This window comes from Cariama cristata, unplaced genomic scaffold (assembly GCF_000690535.1).
Source record: "Cariama cristata isolate BGI_N322 unplaced genomic scaffold, ASM69053v1 scaffold2973, whole genome shotgun sequence".
Classification (NCBI taxonomy): domain Eukaryota; kingdom Metazoa; phylum Chordata; class Aves; order Cariamiformes; family Cariamidae; genus Cariama; species Cariama cristata.
In genome coordinates this window covers 23,670-43,608 of record NW_009609979.1, presented here as the reverse complement: position 1 = coordinate 43,608, position 19,939 = coordinate 23,670, and the positions used below count along the sequence as shown (strand labels likewise).

At 43.6% G+C, this 19,939-nt stretch overlaps 1 protein-coding gene across 4 annotated transcripts in view; it reads left to right on the top strand.

Moving 5' to 3' along the window:
- Window positions 1-19,939, top strand: part of ITPR1 (inositol 1,4,5-trisphosphate receptor, type 1) — a 165,107-nt gene that overhangs the window by 135,725 nt on the left and 9,443 nt on the right. For 3 of the 4 annotated variants that reach the window (XM_009697707.1, XM_009697704.1, XM_009697706.1), the window contains 7 exons: window positions 2,525-2,700; window positions 4,091-4,255; window positions 5,915-6,110; window positions 7,559-7,651; window positions 9,309-9,448; window positions 10,769-10,934; window positions 11,705-11,865. In XM_009697707.1, coding sequence (XP_009696009.1) covers window positions 2,525-2,700; window positions 4,091-4,255; window positions 5,915-6,110; window positions 7,559-7,651; window positions 9,309-9,448; window positions 10,769-10,934; window positions 11,705-11,865 — 1,097 coding nt within the window. Of the gene's footprint in view, window positions 1-2,524; window positions 2,701-4,090; window positions 4,256-5,914; window positions 6,111-7,549; window positions 7,652-9,308; window positions 9,449-10,768; window positions 10,935-11,704; window positions 11,866-19,939 lie in introns of all 4 variants that reach the window. The other variant, XM_009697705.1, reaches the window with a different exon arrangement.

Sequence of the window (19,939 nt, the reverse complement as noted above, 5' to 3'; positions counted from 1 at the left end):
TCCTCTGCATCTTTCTCATGTTCATTCCTAATACAGGATCCAAAGACAGTGCAGCTCGAAGACAACAGTAGCCTGAACGTAACAAAATTATCAGCCGAGCTCTGTGTGTGCAGCATAAAAGCCTCTTCACCCTTTTTGCAGCTCACCAGTTAATTTAGATTGAGGAGTGCCATAGTTTTGTCCAAGCAGTGTTTAGTAGCAGTGGGGTAAAGGCAGTGGGCATGGAAAACTTGCGTTTAGGGGTTCTGCATCCCAATAAAGCCTGTGAGAAGGTACAGGGTATTTTAGACCAAAATTTGGTGTTCCTGAGAGGGGCAAGAGTATAGTTACTGTCTGCAACACCAGGCTGTGGTTTCGGCTGCTGTACCCCTGCGTCGCACCCCATGACAACAGACCACGGGGCTGCCCGGATCCCGTTCCAGCCAGCAGTTGGTTGAAAGGTTTTAACAAGCACAAAGAGCAACTGAATTTTCTGTATCTAGTTTCAAAGATCACAAGTTAAAATTTAAAAGTCTGTATTTATGGCTGCTAGGAAAGCTGGTAATTAAACAAGTTCATTGAGATTACAAGTTGCAAGACTAGGGGGTTCATTTGGCATTTTGAAGATGCCCCACCCTGCATATTTCAAATACTTTATTGATCAGGTAACATTTTGAACAAATCTCTCCCTCTACTAGTTACAGTCAAAAATGAAAAATAAATAAATACATGTGTATTTTATATTTAACTTTAAAAGAAAAAAGACTTTTCAAAACAGACCATTTGGGGGAAGTTGTCAGTGTCTTGAATTGCTCAGACACGGTGAACTGAGCAGCTGATTAGCATCTGACTGTAGCAGAAGCTGTAAGACTTCTGACTTGAGGAGCAGAAACAAAACTGGATGCCTGGAATTTGGTACTGGAATGGTGAGAATTCCCAAGATGGGGAAGGCTTCCTACCAGTTACATGCTCCTCCTGCCAGTGGTTGTGCAATGGACTCCACGTGCTCGCAGCAAGCGCTTTGACGTTAGGTGAGGTGCAGACAGTTGATGTCGAGCGACTGCTGGCTCGGTGACCTTCGTTTGCCAAGAGCAAAGACACTGCTCCCAGTCTGCTCCCAGTCTCTGTCCGTCCCCAGAAGGGGAGATGAGGCTGTGCCCTGAGCCCCACGCTTTCCTGCGGGTACTTGCCTGAGCCGGGTCCCGCTAAGCTCTGTTTCTGTCATGGCACTGCACTCCTCGTGCTGGGGAGCAGCCTGTGGCGTCGGGCCTTTCCGTTCCAGGGTGGGTGTTACAGGCAACGGTTGAGGACTTCATTAACTCTGGTTATTTTTGCAAGCCTGCTGGGGACTGCTGAGAACTTGCGAAAGCAAATATATTCATGTGCCGTGGGTGGCTTTGCAATAGCTGGGATGTTCAGACACCTGTGCAGGTGCAGGCAGCATCCTTCAGGATCTGCCTCTTGTGGCAATTCCCAAGTCATTCCTAAATAAGCTTCTGTACCTTTTTTCCTCTCTCCCCTCTCTGTGCTGTTTGTCATTCCCACTCGGGTGACTCTGTTTTGAGCTCTGCACCTTTTGCTGTTTGACAGCTCTGGGATCCCAAACTCCCTTCAGACAGCGGAAACATCTGTTTAACTTTATGCTTATTAAGTTTTAATTTCCATCTATCCTCTGCTGTCTTTATTAATCTTCAGTGATTTGGAAAAAAATTAAATGGCTGCTCGTGGTAGTCAGATGAGAGTAGTATTTCCTAAGCCTCCTGAACTTGGGCGCGGGGAGGAAAAAGCCCTCGGTGAGCATCTTGCCAATAAGACACAACAGTCCTCTGAGTACGCACTTGCAGAAGGGCTGCAGAGTGCTCTGAAATTTGGGGGATCTTGCCTTTCTGTCTGTTGAGGAACCAGTTGCTTGAAAAAAAAACTTTTTTTTTTTAATGTGTGTTTTAAGAAAGGAGATGTCTTTTCTGTTCTGCATAAACCCAGGGTAAGAGGTATTTTCGGCTGAGTATTTTTTACGGCTCTTTCAGAAAGGTGTATTTTTAGTAACACAGGCTTGATGTTATGTAAGCAGACAGCCTCATGGGACAGGCTAAATAGAACCAGAAATAGCAAGAGATGACAAAAACTGGTACGAGGTTTTTGACCAAAAGCATAATAGAGAATCTGCTGTGAATCTGGACCTGGAGGAGTATGTTGTCTGTCTTCACCTACCCATTCACTGCCTCTACAGAACGTGTTAGCAAAATGCCTCTCCTTTTCAGCATTCAAGGTGTATAAGTCATGAACACTAAAAGGAGGAATCCTATAATACTGGTGCTTATCATTTACATAATGCTTTAGTAACAAGTTTGTAATTAAAATCTGCTGAAGGCATTGGGCTCAGATGTTCCACTTACCGCTTCAAAATCAGTAGTGTCTGAACACGAGGCTTAATGGTGCTCCGCCAAAGCTAAGATAAAATGGCATTTATTTGGTTATTTTGGGTTTGGTTTGTCTGGTTATACGAACTCTTGAAATGGGGTTTGTTTTTAACTCTCCTCCCTAGGTACACTGGAGCCCCACTTGTCAGGCTTGCTGTGGACAGCTATGCTGATATCTCTGGCCATCGTTATAGCTCTTCCTAAGCCCCACGGCATCCGAGCCTTAATCGCTTCTACAATATTGCGACTAATATTTTCAGTTGGTTTACAACCTACTTTATTTCTTCTGGGTGCATTCAACGTAAGTATCGAGTGGGCTTTTTTTGAAGTTCTCTTGCATCTTATGTAAGGTTTTCTTACCTGCTCGTGAAGATGTCAGGCAAAAATAGCCTGGGACGTTGTGGTGGAGCTGGTAGGGGGAGTAATTCCCTCTTTGGACTGTTTCTAGCAGAAGTGCTCTGCTGTTCTTCATTTCATCCTGGTTCCCCAGGCTGGAGACCGCTACGGTTTTGCTCAGTTTTGCCACGATCTAGAAACAGCTCCCACCCCAGCTAGAAATGCCAAGAAGTCTCTGTGACCCTAAAGTACACAGTTATTCGCTCAAACCCATCTCCTGTTCAGTGACTAAGCTACAGTATTTTTGGAGTTGTGTAAGATTCACTACACAATGCATTTCCCAAATGTCTGTCTGCAGTCTACCTGCCAGCCAAAAGCTGACACCAGCCCGTTTTGCTACAGTAATGTGTGGACTGAGCATGTAAGCTGAGCCACCAGAGAACTTCATTAACACTCAAACCCGGATACTTGTGGTCTCTTGTGGCAGCTAAGCCAAAAGGGTTTCTTTCTGACTGAGTCAGCAGGAGCTGTGCAAAGATGCGTCTTCTCAAAGTCCTTGCCTTTATTACAAAATGCCCAGCTTTCAAGTGCATCATTTAATAGCACTCCTTGTCTTCGAAATACGTCACCGAGGGCCGTGTACTACAGAGTCAGAGGTGCATTGCGAGGGTGGTTGTTGTTAGTGGTAATTGTAGCAGGTAAGTTGAAGGCAGTTTTCCTTTGGCGTTGGTGGCTGGTGCCACACAGGACGATTGCTGGCTGGATGATCCAAGAGTGAATTGCTGAGGGAATCTGGAGCACTTGCTTATTAGCAAGCAATAGAGGATGTTTCAGAGACTTAAGGGTTGCTGAAGGCTAGAGAGTAGTTTGACTGCAGAAAGTGCCACGCTTAGAACAGGGGTGGGTTGTTTGGGCTTTGGTTTTGTGGGTTTGTTTTTTGGTTTTTTTTGGGGGGGTTGGGTTTTTTTTTTAGGAAGGTTTAGGGGTTTGTTTTTTGTTTTTTTGGGGGGTTTGGGTTTTTTTTTTTTTAGGAAGGTTTACCTCTCATACCAGGGAATGTTTTCAGTTTCTTTTTTAAATCTTACTCTTGATGCCCTTCGAAAACAAGCTGGAGAGAGGAGTCAGTGCACACGTTTTATTGGACATGTGCAGTTTTAGTTTTGGCTCACTGTCTTAGCTATGCAGAAAACACAACAGAAAGCAGGTTTTGACTGACGTGTAAAACGCTGTCGTGTAACAGACAATCCAGCACAGTTGTTGATATCATGGAGCAAAGTTATCTCCAGCTTTGAAAATTACCTTTTTTTTCCTGAAAGCCACATGTTGTAACTAATTCATGGTTAATCTTTCCTTAGGTTTGTAATAAAATCATTTTTCTGATGAGTTTTGTGGGTAACTGTGGAACCTTCACTAGAGGATACAAGGCAATGATCATGGATGTAGAGTTTCTTTATCACCTGCTGTACCTTCTGATTTGCGCTCTGGGGCTCTTCGTACATGAATTCTTTTATAGTTTGTTGGTATGTATTCGCTTCGACCTCAGAATGGTTTTCTGTCTGTGTGTTTGTAAAGTCTCATCTCAGGCATATCTAGCTGTGTCGTACACCTCTTGCTTTCTGTTTTGCTACTGGGAAACAGTTGTACAGGCAGGCACTCTTGGGAACTGTGCGCTGGAGATTTTGCTTGGGAGAAATTACGGTGGGAGGCTACGGGACTGCTACCACATCTCCTTTTCCCAATTTGTACAGTCAAGCGGAGACTTCTTTGTTCTTCTCAAGTATATTATACAAGACAAGTTTAAGGTTAAATTTAGTTAAAATTGCTCGTTACAGTAAATGTGTGTGCAGTTGCAATGAAGGTATTTAGCATTTCCCTGTGTGTGTTAGTCCTCTTCTCAGACTTCTAAGGCGTAAGTTTTCTAGGTTAGATGGATTGCTTGTGACCCTGCTCTGACATCCAAGGTAAAAAAACAATCTAAAATGTCTTGACTGTAAGAAATATCAATACCTGGTGAAGGTTTAAGCCTTCTTAAGGTCATATAAGCTCTTACATGAGGGAAAAAAAAAAAATAAATCATGGAAAAATCTAGCCATAGAAATGTTAGCTGAACAGTAGGCCCTTTCGGAGTTACCATGCTATGAGTAAGCGGTGCGCAGTCTTTAAGATGGTGTACTCTGTTTTTGTCAATAACTATAACATAGTGTCCATGCTTTTTGAGCAGTTGGTTAACTTCGGAGTGTCTCCTTAGCTGCAGCTAGACTCCAAACCTCACACGACTGACAGGGATGCCTGGCGTACATGTTTTTTCTGTTTGAGGTGGAATTCATCTTTCATAGCACAATACTTCTAAGAATAAGCACTGAAGGAGTATATCTAGTGTTGGTGGAGATAATGTGTCACTTTTAAAGCAAACCTTAAATCCCATTCAGAACACTCTATTTTTGTCCCTTTGATGCTTGCTACATCCTCTGGTACCTGACTTGGTTATTTTCTGTACTCATGTAGGTCCAATTTAACAAATACCTGTTCTCTCATTGTCAACCAGCATAGCCAGCAACCTGCCTGGGCTCTGCTGGTGAATTGTCACAGACCCAGAGGAGTGAAAAATGAAGGAAACATTTGTGAAGAAATTTAAACAAAGAATTTGGGCAAAAAATTTTGCTCATTTAATTATACACTCAATAAAGTAAGACTTAAAGGAAATAGCTAATTGCATTTTGAAATGAGCTATTTTGAGACTGTGATGGGGCAGATAATACTACAAAAAAGATACCACAGTATGTATTAGCAGCTTTACGTTTAATGCGCGCACTGTGTATGTCTAGCACTGAAGCAAGAATACCTGCCCTCACAGCAGGCAGGGACTTCTTTCCAAGGTGCTGCTCAGGACTGAGGTCCGTGAAGTGCAGATGAAGAGGAGGGTACAGCTGCCTCCATTCTTCGTGCTTCAAAGTGCATGGCACAAGATGGGTACAGTGGGGGTGAGGGACCCCATCTCCCTCGCCTCCTGCTGTGTTTTTCTTTGCTAATATGTTAAATTTCAAATAACTATAAAAAGGTGCCAAAAAAGTGCTTTAAATGCTCTTTAAAACATCCGATTGGTATTGTTTACATGCTACCACCAGTGGTATTGGTAGTACATGTGAGAAACAGCCTTTGCTTTTGTTCGTTGTCCCCAGCTCTTTGACTTGGTGTACCGAGAGGAGACTTTACTGAACGTCATCAAGAGCGTCACTCGCAATGGGCGTTCCATCATCCTGACTGCTGTTCTCGCTCTCATCTTGGTCTACCTGTTCTCCATAGTGGGATACCTCTTCTTCAAAGATGACTTTATCCTAGAAGTAGACAAGCTCCCCAATGAAACGTTACTGCCAGGTTGGTATGGACGACTCATTTCGACAGTTTGTGTTGAAGAAAGTAATGGGCTTTTGTTCCCTGGGGCATGCTGAGTGTCTTCTACCTTTTGCAAGACACATCAATTATCTCACCAGTTTGACAATTCCTTTCTCACAAAAGACACTATTTAAATAGAAAATAAAATCTAAAAAAAAAAAAAAAAAACCAAAAAAAAAAGCAAAAAAAAAAACAAAACAAAAAAACCCCCACAAAACCAACAACTGATTGGGGCAAATGGATACCCCAGTATTTTTACAAAACGCTGCAATCTGCTGCAGCATAAAGAGGGATGGGGAGGAGGAGCCCCTGGAGATAGCACTTAGGCTCTTCTGCACACAGTTGAGATTTCTCCCCTCACTGTTTGCTAAAACAGTTGAGAATATTTAATTCAGCTACACCTACTCCCTCCCCCAGTTTAATTACAAGCAGACTTTAGGTAGGCCATCGTGGTGAGGGCACTGCACAGGGAGAATTCAGTTCTGCCTCGATTTGCCAGGTATTGAATGCTTATACCGGCTTTTAATGGTGAGGCTTTGTTTCAGCATAACAAAAATTAATATTTTATCTGAAGTAACAGAGTGAATATAAATGAAGGGCATCAAAGGGCATCAAAGAGATGCTCCTGTGAAGCTGAGGTTTCTCTAACTCTGGTTTTGTCAGGTTTTTTATAGATTGTATTAACCTCCCTCAAATACTTGCTACAGTTTAAACTCTATAGCAGACTTCTTTGTGCTGACCTTAGGTTGCTTATTGTACGTTAAAATTCGGGGGTTTTTTTTGCACCCTGCAGCATCAAGCAACTAACTCAGTGGGTGGGATGCACAGAAATGAAATTTGTTAGAGGAGAGGTTTTGGGTTTTGTCTTGTTCTGTCTCTGTTTTTTTCTCTGACACTTGAGCTATTCAGACAAGTATTATTTGACATTCCCACTACTTTTTCTAATTCTACTGCCAATCCTGAGAGACCCAAACCTCACTGACCCTGTTATTTCATGTTTCCATGCAGCTGGAGAAATGCCAGAGACTTATTATGATGTGGCATTAGGTTTGTTTTGATACTTGCAAGGCATTGAAAGGCAAGTTTTCAAGACACCTTGAAAATTCGCTATTCACTAGAACATAGTATTTTTGGAGCAATTTCAATTACTCTGTCAGCTTTGGAGCTGATGCAAAATAAATGCAGAACTTTGGTCTTTAATACATAGAAATAGGAAGAATTTTATGTTTGAATGTAGTATCATTGAATGTGTAAATCGGAAAGTACTGTGCCCTTCTAAACTCTAGGTTAATATACTATTCTAAATCTGCGTTAGTAACTGCACCCTGAATATGATGGGGTACCTTAATATCTGAGAAGTAATCTTGTAAAACGTGCAAAACATTAAACTGTCCATTTGATTCATCACCTTCTGTTTTTAGATCGCACAGAACCAGGGGAGACCATGACTGGAGAGTTTCTCTATTCAGATGTATGCAAAGCAGGTAGCAGTGAAAACTGTTCTTCAATCGTTCCTTCAGACCGTAAGTATCTGCTGTTGAGTTCATAACTCACATCCTCAGTTTTCACGCTTTGTCTAGTTAAGCACCTTAACTTAAAAAAACCCATAATTTCTTAAAAAATCCTATTTAATACATTTGGGAACAAAGCTATCATGAGACTATCTAACTTGAAATAGGATTAATTTAGGCCAGCAGCATAAATAACATTTGTTACATGAAGTAACAACTTAGAACTAAACCATACTTTGATAAAACACTGTCATACTCTTTAATTTTCTACATCAATTTGAGAAGGAAGTGATGCAGTTTACCTCTTTGCAAAGTTTATTATTTTAAAACATTAGGCTATTAGATGTGATCTCAGAGGATAATACCTCATGAAATATGGAGCAGAACATCATTTACTGTCAGCATTATTCTATCTAGCTAACTAAGGAAACTTTTTAATATCATGGCAGGAAGTACTCAATGGATTAAGTAGACAGGGTAGGTTTGGGGGGTTTTGAGATCAAAAAAGTGCGTGTGAGATTTTACTTGTAGCATAATCGCCAGCCTCAGGTTGGGTATTGAAATATTTCAGTTTTATTTTCTAGAAAATGTAATTTACTTCTCAGAGATTTATGATGCTGGCTGTGAGAGCCAGACAGAACATCACTATTTCTCTTAGAAGTGGAGCTCTTATATGGTCAAATGTTTCAAAGGTCAATAATGGCCACGAGCCCATGCTCGCAAGAGGAGATGGCTCTGTTTTGCTCAAGTGTCCTCTTTGATAAATTAAGATTCATCATTGATACAAGAACAGCTGCTTTATTCAGCTCTTGGAGGAGTGTGCCGCTTTGTCGTTATACGTTCTGGCTGCAGAAAGGAAAACTCCAGAGATGGTTGTATATCATAAATAATCAATGTGATACAGGGTCTTATGTGGCCAGGGATATTAATGATGCCCAAATCTTTGGCCACTTCTCTACCATCTTGGGTTTTGGCTCTTTCTGGATTGTATGGGAATTTGGGCCTTTCTAAGGCTGTCCATGGGAAGGTGGGATCCGCTCATGAGCATTTTTATGATGAAGTGAAAGTCATGAGACTTTTAATGAGTACAGGGAGGGTATATGAGATTAGATAATTAATTCTAGCAGTTCTGCAATTGAAACAGTGAAGCTGGAGGCTTCAGCCAAATGAAGAGAGGGTCAAAAAAAGTGTGTTACTTTTTTCGTAAAATGCTGTTTCCATAAGCAGTGATATTTTAGCCATTTGAAAAATACGAGTCGAAGTTGCCATTTTGAGTGCAGCCCAAAGGCTGTGCAATCTGTTAGGCACCAAGGGAGAGTGTAAGAGGCAACACTTTGTCCTCTGAGCTGTCAAAAAGCTACAATTCTGTATAAACAGGCATCTGGTGATCTGAGCTATGCATGCTAACGGAAATGGAAAGAGATATTTAACCAAGTCAAAGACAGCAGTTCAAGCACAAAAGAAGACTCTGCTGGTGGGGAGAGGAGGGCAGACTGGAGCCAGAGCAGAGACCCGCTGCGATGGGCGGCTCTGTGCAAGAGCCACGGAGATTTGCAACACTGGAAATTTGACAGGTTTTGAAAAGGGGAGAGAGAGCAAAGGATGGAGAGAATCACTTAAAACTGATCTTCTTGCCTTTGAAACGTGTCTTTGCTTGCTGTGTTAATAGAACTGATTGCTGAAGAAATGGAGGAAGAGAATAAAGAGCATACGTGCGAGACGTTACTGATGTGCATTGTTACTGTACTGAGTCATGGGCTGAGGAGTGGGGGTGGAGTAGGTGATGTGCTCAGGAAACCATCCAAAGAGGTAAATTATCACTGAATGGGGGCGGAAGAGTGATAACCGTGTAGGGCTGGGGAAAATGTGTATACACTGCCTTTAAACAGATGTAGGGTACATGGCGACTAGAAGGGACCACACTTGGTGTAATATAGTTAAATCCCTGTGCTGTCAGATTAAACAGCAGCCAGTTCAAACAAGCTTGTACCCATCCTTTTCTTTTTTTTTAGGGCTTTTTTAGCTTGAGGGCTGTCTGGAATGGGGCCCAAAAGAACAGAAATGGGGTAGCCAACAGTCTGTGCTTTGGGGAGTTCAGGATCTGAAGAAATAAGTACAAGCTAGCAAAAGAGTAACATGAGGTAGCAGAATGACAACACGGTGGTAGCTGATACCACGCTAACGGCATGAGTTTCTGTGGGGAGCATCCCTAGGGAATGGTAAGATGTGTAAAACAGGGAATGGGTGAGAGGACAGGGATCAAGATGGGTTGGAGCTGGGACTCGGGGAAGGAAGGGAGGAAGGATGTTGTTTGGAACCATCGTCAGAGAGCGAGGACCAACCAAAGCGGCAGGAATTTTTCATAATACCCAAAGCTGCCCGTGTAGCTGCTGCTGTAGCTGTTTGTGCCCGTTTGGCTGAGGCTGTCATTCCCCAAAACCATGTTAGGGGCCAAAGGAGCAGTCTGAGTAAAAGCTTTTCTGTATTATCTACAATTTCAAAGTGTTTTCTAATATTTAGCCTTATTTTCAGCTTACAATGGTTTAAAAGTTACATAATTCTTAATAGAAGTTTGGCACCCAACTGGCAGGATGATTCTGAAAATGGGGGATAGGTATTTGGGTATTCAGGCCTGCAATAAATATGAGATGGGTACTGGGAAGTCCAACTTAATGTCCACATACATGGTTGTTAGCATAAATGAAATGAATAATACTAAATTCCAGTAAAAGACTTTATGGTCAACACGGATACTACATTGATATAGAAGCAGATTAATGTAAGGATATAATTTGGATGGGCTTGCAGGGCAGGGGTGAGGAGAGAACAAATTTCAGTGTGTGTGAGAGGGAAGACGACAGCCTTGGACACAGTAAACTGAAAGAGCAACTCTGTAGAGATGACATACTGGTAGCTGAGTAATGTTGGCTTTTCTTTCAGTAATCTTACAGTTTAGTTTCACTTGATGTTTTTGAGTTGTAAGTTAGCACTGGAGAGCATCAGAAATGGAGACTGTTCAAGGGAGGTGCTGTGGGGCAGCATACTTTGTTGCTGAACTGAGAAAGGCATGGTAAGCCTTAGATGTTGCACATATTTGGGTTGTTAATTATTAAAATATGTATCTTGCAGGAACCTCTCTTTGCTGCTAGAGTGATATATGATCTGTTATTCTTCTTCATGGTCATCATTATTGTCCTTAACCTGATTTTTGGTGTGATCATTGACACTTTTGCTGATTTAAGGAGTGAAAAACAGAAGAAAGAAGAAATTTTAAAAACTACTTGCTTTATTTGTGGTAAGTGTAGAACCATACTTCAGAATAAGGGGTTACTCTGTCAGAGAGAGCTGCAAACTCACAGGAAGCAGGAGTCTTGAATTACTGGCCGTTCCTACCTTGCATCCCTCAGCTAGTTGATATTCTTGGGTACCATGTCCATAGGAGCTTGGCAGCGGGAAAAGATGGGGAATGTATGCTCAGTATACTGTTTTTCCTCAAATCTTTAGTTTCTGTTTCTCCTGTGCTTCAAAGAATAGTTTCCTTTTGGAATGTTATAAACAGTCATTTTTTTCCAAGGCTGCAGAGTGTTGAGTAGCGCCTGTGAAAGTTTTTCCCATCCGTAGATTGGGAATTAAGCTGCCGAGCCTTTGAGGCCGGTGTGGTTAAATGACATTGTCATGCAGAAGTTGGATAACGGACCGACTGACAGAAGGAACCTTTGGACGTTTGCTGCAAAGCAAATGTTGCTTTTGGTATCACTTTGCCTAAAAATAAGAGATGCGTTACCAAATCCAACAAACTGATTGTATACAAGGTAGCTACCTTTTTTTAATCAAAAGTTTTCTGTTACGTATAAGCGTGAGCAGTACGTGTTACGCCTTCTTTCCTCTTCTCACTACATTGTGAGTGTTCGTTAGAGAGTTTATCCCTGTTTTCGGTGTTCATTTAGGAATGATTGTGACTGTTAAGAAGTGCAGCAGACTGTAGAAACAAGTTTTGTTCTTAGAGCTCATTTTCTTAGTACCAGTTTGTAAATACTAAAGGTTATATATGTGTCACTCTTGTAGGTTTGGAAAGAGATAAGTTTGATAACAAGACAGTCACATTTGAAGAGCACATTAAAGAAGAGCACAATATGTGGCATTATTTGTGCTTTATTGTGTTAGTGAAAGTAAAAGATTCAACAGAATATACAGGACCAGAAAGCTACGTGGCAGAAATGATCAAGGTGAGTTTGGGAGTTTTGCTTTTTCTTTTTTTTCCCCCCTAGATTGGACCAATCTACTGCCATATTTGGTAAATACAGGACTCTCTAATTTATTTATTTTATAAGCAAAAACTTGGAGTTTGACTTTCTGCAATAAGAGGCTTAATCCCATGCCTTTCCTTTTAGAAGCGTCTTTTAAAGATGGTATACTTAGATGTACTTGGTGAGACAACCCGATAAAAGCCGCCGCGTTGATGGCAGCCCGTGGCAGTGTGCCGCAAATGAGTGGTGCCGGCCGGGGCAGCCGTGGGAGCCGACGCGTGCTGCAACCCCGCAGTCAGATGGTGATTTTTGTCTGCAAACCTCGGAAACCCTCCCGTGTGTATGCTGAAGGAGGTGGCAGCTAGGGAGTTTCCCTGGTTTTAAATCGGGAGAAGAGAAGCTATTCTGTTTTGAAAACTAATGTTTAAGGGAGAGTATTTTCAAGCTGGTTGAAGTGTCTGAAATATAACAAACAGGTTATAAACTGTCCCAGCATAAATGTCTTAAACTGACTTGTAGGATTTGTTGTTATATGATTTTAGCTTATTATTGTAAAAAAAAAACACCAACAAAATTAGTACCTACTCAGTTGTAAGGCCTTTTAATGAGAGAATGAAAAGCCTCGCCTCTGCCAAGCTTGCAGGTTCAGAGCTCCTGGAATTAGATCCTAAACCCCAATTACTAATTTGTGTGTCTTCTGGCTGGTTAGTAAAAGCTGTCTCTGATTTACAACATTTCAATTAGTTATTTCTTTATTTGCCTTCAGATAAATAAGTAGCAGAATACTTTTCTTATTTGTCTTATAACTTTTTTGCTGCAGAGGTACAACTTACCTTTAAGTGGGCAATTTGTCGTGGCCCGGTCAGCATGTAAATCCCACCAAGACCTCTTAGAGGTTAAACATGTTACTTTGGGGTCACTAAAGTGTATGTCCTAGTTCTGGATTTCTGCCTCTGTAATGAGGGCTTAAGGAAATCTTGTGAGCAGTCACCTGATAGAGGATTAGCACAGTGAGATAACGAAGTACATCACTGCTGCTTTCTAGTCTGACTGCTTATATTGCTCCCTTTATTTATCCCGCTGCAGCAAGCATTACTTCAGGGGGAGGCACTGTACTCTTTAAAATGTTAATGTTTCTGCTTGTAAACGGCGATTTTGTGTTGTGTTAAAACTAGTTTTAAAAAAAGAGTTTCGATTAACAAACAATTTTATTAACAAATTATTACTTCAGATTAGCAGTTCAAATTGGATAAGAACAAAAAACCTAGTCACTGAATATGTTTGCAATAAATGCAAAAAACGGAGAACTTTTATCAGATTTCCCATTCATAGAAGTGTCAGCAAGGGCTAATCACTACGTGTTGAACGGGAGTATGGATAAATTATGCATAGACTAAGTGTCTCATGCAGATGCAATTTTATATAACTGTATGCTCTAAGGGGAGGTTTGGAGTATGTCTTGTAGTTGGTGGTTTTTTGCATTTGATGAGCCGGTTTTAAGTTGAGAACTAAGAGCAAGGTCTCCCTGTGATGCTGTTGAAAGCGTGGTGTAACCCTCCGAGCTGCGGAATAGGAAGTGAATTTGCTTTGCACATCAGTGGTCTGCCACCACCCAGCACAGGCGTGACCGCGACAGCTCAGGCGGCTGCTGCCTGGACACCGTAGTGCTCAGCAGCATTTTGCAGTCGACGTATTCGTTAGGACTGACCTGGCTCAGCTTACTCTGAAAGTCAGAAGCAATTTCTTTCCATTATCCTTGAGCATTAAAAACATTCTTTTGTGCCCTAGGAGATCTGAGTGTAAAACACGATTAATATCTTTCTCTACCAGACCTGTTTTAAATACTTCTGTAAGAGTCAGAAATCCTTTTTTCTGCCTACGGTGTTATCTAGGAGTAACTTGGGGCATGGTTCATCTTTTATTCAAGCCTTCTGTCTTCGTCCCGTGAATCTAGAAGGACAGGCAAAAGGAAAGCCTTAAATACATCAGTGGTTCCAAAGACTGAGATTCACTTGTTGGAGGTGATGGGTTATTTTGTATTGGTACAGAGGGCAAATGGGAACCTGTGGTTGCTTAACGCCTGCATCTACCAGGTTCTCCTGGAAAGCCTGCTTATGTCATGGTGAGGTTTAAAAGGGGTTTTCTCCCCACGTTTTCAGACTGAAGGTGGCACTCTAACATCTTCGATAATGGCAAAGATGGGCCATGTCTTTTCCATGGGCTGTTACGCGGTACCATTGTTCAACTGCAATTTATACCCATTTTTAGTAGTTGAGGGTAGGAAGCATATTGTGTTCCAAATCATACTGTGATGACAGAATACACCTCAAATACGCTTCACCTTTGCTCTGACTCCCAACAGAGTATCTTTAGAAAACTCAGGGATTTCTGCCTTTTGGCAATAGTTTAAAAAAAAAAAAAAATTGCCTCTGCCATTTAGTATTTGTGGGTTGTTCCAACACCACAGAACATTAAAAACAAACACATGCACCCCCCAAAAAAAAAAAAAATTAGGACACTAAAATTATATCCACCATCAGTTTGCGAGTTGCATACAGTGCTTTAAAGATATTTTAAGCACTGTGGTACCAAAAGAATCCTGGACAATTTCACTTATGCCAGTTAGTGAATATTCAGAAGCTTTAAGAGTGATCTTGAATTTTGATGTTTTCTTGTCTAAAAATAATGTGTGTAGAAAAGCAATTTTGAGGATATCCACTGTACTGGGTATGGCAGAGCTGAATCTTGCCCATGGAATTCATCTTGTACCCTGCAGGAATCTGACCCAGCATAAAAAGAAATTGTAGCCTTGAAAATCAATGATTAACCACAGTTCTTTAGTGAATTTTATATTTCTTCATGGATAGAAGCTCATTAAGTTAAAACGCAGCATGCAGAAGGGAGTCAACAGTTAAACTTGGGAGCAGAGTTTAAGGTTGAGAAGTATTTTGAACGCTGTAAGCCTGATCAAAATAACAATGAAAAAAAAACAGTGATCTGACGAAATAAAATCTAATACAGTGTAGTGACAGTACTGATCTGTAACTCTGACTTCCATAACATTTTCCTGATACAAACATGGGTCTGTTGGTGCTTGCAGTCTCAGATAGGTTTGGTTCGTTCCCCGTGCTGGCGGAGCCCGGTGTGTCTGTGTGCTGCTGCGTGGGAAGCCGGGCTGCAGTGGTCTTGTAGCTACAAGTCCAGGCTTTTGATAGGAGGCCTGGAATTCATCGCCAGCTTTTTCCCCTGTAAATAGGGACAATATTCACTTTCATCAGTAAAGCGAGCGTGTGCCCGCTGTGGTATATGATGTAAAACTTGGGATATCTTAAGGATCTTTGCTGGGAATTGCTAGAGCAATGCAAGGGGGGAAATGGGATTGCTGGTTCTGTTTGATGTAGAAGCTGAGCTTGCCTACACACCCGAGCTGCTGCCGTGACTCATCCGCTGTCCTGAAGTCCTTACCGGCGCTGCCGAGGTTGATAACCTCATGGATTTCAGGGGATGGCAAACAGAAGCTTGGCATGAAGCAGCTCACCTTCGAAATGCATTCTTGAGCCACCTCCTAATACCTCTTTAATAGCACAGACAGTACTCTAGGATGTGAAAAACACCGAGTGGTACTAGAGATGGTCTTTAATTCATGGTGTTTATAAAGCCCTGCTGATGACCCAACTTGTGTTCATCTGGCTAAATCGCTGCAGATGTGCACTTAAGATAGTGAGGCTTCCAGATGGATCAATGTCTTTTGAAAAGTGTTGATCTGGAAAGTATGCTAATGGTGCTGCAGCGCTGGTAGTCCAGTGCCTCCTGTGTTTCCCAGGACCGAAGGCACACGGTTCAGCTGCTCTGTGGCTTTGTAGTCACCGGGGAAGATCAGGTGATGTCTGAATAATACCACGGGTGTAGGAGGTGGGGGATCCACTTATCGTGTTGGCCAGACATTGACATCCACACCCAAATGACTAATGTGAACTCGGTGCAACTCCCTCCAGATTAGTTCATTTAAATGTCTTATCTACCCATCCTGTCTTGAGAATTTCTTCTTAAGTTTTCTGCATTTGCCTGCAGTTACTGGGGCAGCCTCGCTAGCAGCAGCCCCATCTGTACAGCTGTCGCCTGAGTCTTGGCAAAGGTCTGCTACAAACAGCTGTTTGCAGGCATTTATAATATGTAAAAATTCTTACTCTGAAGCTCGATGCATAGAAAACCACATGCACGCTTTGGTTTTGTGTGCATGCAGCTGCAGTGTGCTGTCACTTGCATGGACAAATATTTGCATACACAACTCCTGCGTGCCCTACCACGGGGATTTGCATGTACACCTTCACAGCAACGTTTGATCGGCGTGCGTAAGAGCCGCATGGCTCAGAGTGATTTTATGCACGCAGATGTGCCTATTAAAAAATAAAGGCTTGTCTGGAAGAGTTTTTAGCGCAAAGCTTCCTAACGAGCACTGCAGTTTCCATAGATTTTTTAATCTAGCATTGCACCAAGCCGGATACATGTCGTTAACCTCTATTACAAAAGCGAGGTAGAGAGGTGTGAGGGATTGCCCAAGCTCACATGTCCAGATCGAGAGCGCTGAGTCCTGAACCTTCAACTGGGTTGTGTTGTCATTTGAAAATGAACCATTTATAAATAGCAGGGATGGTGCAGATATCCTTAAAGGAACTCGGAATGGAAATGAAGGCTAAAGATTTCCTGTTGTGCCCTAATTAACCTCTTTGCGCAAAACTGGAGATTTAAATATATTATGGGGCTTGTTTTCTTTTTATCTTGAACTATGCGCTACACCATAATTGGAAAGTATTGCTTATTACTGTTTGGAGTGTCCTGTGACATCTGCCAAGAGGTAGCCTCCTAGTAAGCAAAGACAAGGTTTCATCAGTGTCAGGCATTTAAAATTACCTTCTTCCAGAAGTGCAAGTTCGACTTGAAACCTCTCCTAAGGAGTTAAACCCCCAGCCACGATTGTCGCTGTGCTCTGAAACTCAGCAGGACGGTGTTACTCACAACCTGCACGAGGCTCACGTGATGATGGCTTTGAAGGGTTCCTGCGTCCCCAGGCTCTACGTCGGATATAATGGCCGAGACTGGATTTGAACTGCAGCACCTATAGGATTAACAAGTAGCAGGCCATGATGCTTCAAACCCGAAGCATTTTGAAACGGGCTTAACGATTCCAGTATTGGTGAAAGACGTGTATACAGCTGAAATGATAGTCTGAGAAAATATTAGAAACTTAGTTGCATTCATATGTAATTTGTGCCTGGAAATCCTGTACTTTGGGGCAAAATCAAATAGGAAAGATTTGTCGTATCGGTACTTACCAAACCAATCACAGATGCAGAGGAGAGCCAGCCCGTACAGATAACTTGCGTGCAGTTGCTCGGTTATCGATGAGGAGACGAGGGTTGCAGGGCTGCCGGACGCGATGACGCTGGGTCCACGCCGGGAGAGGAGGAGGGCTGAGGAGGTCAGGATCTGACCTGGAGCTGATAGTGCTTAATTCGGTGGTATCTCCCCAACAAGCTGCATCTTGAGGTACCTTACCAGAGTTAGCCAATGTAATTACAGGGTTAAACAATAAATAATAGCAAGGCGTAGAAGTGCCAAGAGGTGCGTTTGGCAGAAAGCCCTTGGCTGCTGGAAACACTGTGTCATAGGCACAGGGTCCCGAGCTTTGCATTTAGATAGCAAAGCAACTTGTTCCACCCGTGAAACCGCCGTTAAGGCACAGACCAGAAGCTGCATGGGGAGAAATGGTTGGTCAACCTCATCTTCCCCACGCGGCGTTAGTATGCTCTTCCCTCCGGGGGGTGTGCAAGCTGGCGTGCCCTGCAGCGTGCTGCAGAAAAAACCTCCTGTTGCTGGCATTAACCTTACGTGGCTGAGTTCTTGGTTTTCCCTGATAAACCACCTGGGCAGGCATCCGTGCTGGCAATACCGGGTTAGCATCCCCACTGACGAGTCAAAGGTTTCACTTTGGCTGAGTGTGTGGCAGAAAAAGGACCTGGGTGGAGGAAAACAGAAGCAAGGGCTTCAGCCCAGTTCTGTGTAATGGTTTGCACAAGGTGTCGGGATTCAGGTGGATCCCAGAGCAGCTTGCAGGGCGGGCACCATGTCCTTGCTGCTGGGGCACTGCCAGCACGCGCCTGGGAGGAAGGGGGAAGGTTTCCAACTGGAAACCATCGAGGGTGACACACTGGGGGAAATAAAGCCCTCAGTCTGCAACGCTGGCCAGGACAAAAAAGCCCCGTGAGGCTGTGTGTGCCGAGGAGGTGGGCTGGGGCGGAGGTGGCCGTCCCCTGAGTCATCGTTGCCACCTCCTCCAGCCCGGCGGTGCCGGGAGCCCGTGACCCCGTGCCACAGGGTGCTCCGCAGGCTGCCCGGGTCGTGCCGGATGCGTTGTGCAAGAGTAGGTGGGTGACTGCAGCCATCGCCACCAGCAGCTGTTTGTTCAGCCTTTGCATGCTTAATTGTTTTGTCCTGCCCAACTGATCGTGGTGTAACACGTCCTACTTGAAATGTAGATCCAAACAGCCAGAAGTAGGTTGCTGCGGAGAGGTGGCACTGTCCCTTCTGCCAGAGTAAGGAGATGGCCTCTGGGGCTTCCCATCCGCCCCAGTCCCATCAAGCTGGGTGATGCTTGGTGGGGTAACTTCACCGCTGGTGAGCACAGCGCTGGGCTCAAATGAGTCGCCTGCAGCAGAGCTGTCATGGAGATGTGCAGGGGTGTCATTGCGGATAGGGACACGGTCATCTGCCACCTTTGGAAGTGGTGTCTGTCTTCCAGGTTTCCTGCTCTGCACCAGTGTTAAGCCACTTAGGTATTTAATCTGTGGCAACAGTGAAAAAGGAGATTTTCATACCGTTAACCTTCTCGCATCAGCCTCCTGTTTAAAGACGTGGTGCATGTGGGGATTTGCAAATACTCGTAGTGTGGAGGGGGGACATCGTCGAGTGCTGTTTTTCATGGAGAGGGGAGAAGTTGCAGCCTGGTGTGGAAGAAGTGATGGTGAGCCCTTTGCAGAAAAGAGAGAACCTGACATGGGGCTTTTTCCAGGAAGCACAAGAAAGAACCAAGAGGAGTTTCATCTCGCCACAAACAAAAAAAAAATAATTTTCAAAGCGCTTCATAAAGCTGTTTATTAGCTGTATGGGTACATTTTTAACATGACAGAAACTGAAATTTGCTGCTGCCACCTTCCCCTACTAAGTGATGGCTGCTGGGCAGCTTTCCAGTGGCAGGCTATAGGGATTTATTTTGATGAGCATTGAATTAGCCCTTCGGCACCCCATAAATATTAGGCGCGGGGGTAGCTGAATAAAATAAATGGAGACCCAGAAGAGGAGTGGTGACTTCCTTGGGGCGGCCGGAGGCGAGGGCGAGCCCCAGTCCCTGCCCGAGGAGCGGAGCTAATGCATCTCTTGGCCGGGCTCGTGCCGAGGTTGCCTCAGAAACCTTTCTTAGAATAAACTCTTCGGCAGAAGCAGGGAGAAGCGGGCGCTTCTCAGAATGAACTGCATCTGCATCATGTAGCGCCGCTTCCTCTTTTTCAAATTTCCAATCGTGGACGGTCAGCATCGCCCCCATGTCTGAGATTTAATGATATTTGCTTTACAGAGAGGGACTTTTCCAACTTTACCTAGAAAAGAGCTAACCCGAAACCCAGCACTTGCGGTTAGCAAGCTTCCGTCAGTGGCTTTAGTCAGTTCGTCTGTTGAAGCAGAGGAAGCTGCGACTGTGACGGGAAGAGGGAGCTGACTGCACACCAGGATCCCGGGGCCGGAGGACCACAGCAGACGGTGCATAACCGCCTTGGTATGCGGGGTGCCAGCAGGCAGGGAAGGGGATCAAGGGGAGCCTTTCCCTTCACGGCTCGCTTCGTGCCTCGAAAAAAAAACTACCAAACCCCCAGTGGAAGAGGGGAAGGCTGTATCTTTAAAGGCACCCCGGTGTTCAGTTAAAGTTCAGCAGAAACTAGATCATCGAGATATAAATCTTTTATTCAACCTTGAATAGAAGCGCTCTGCAGAGGCAGCGTTG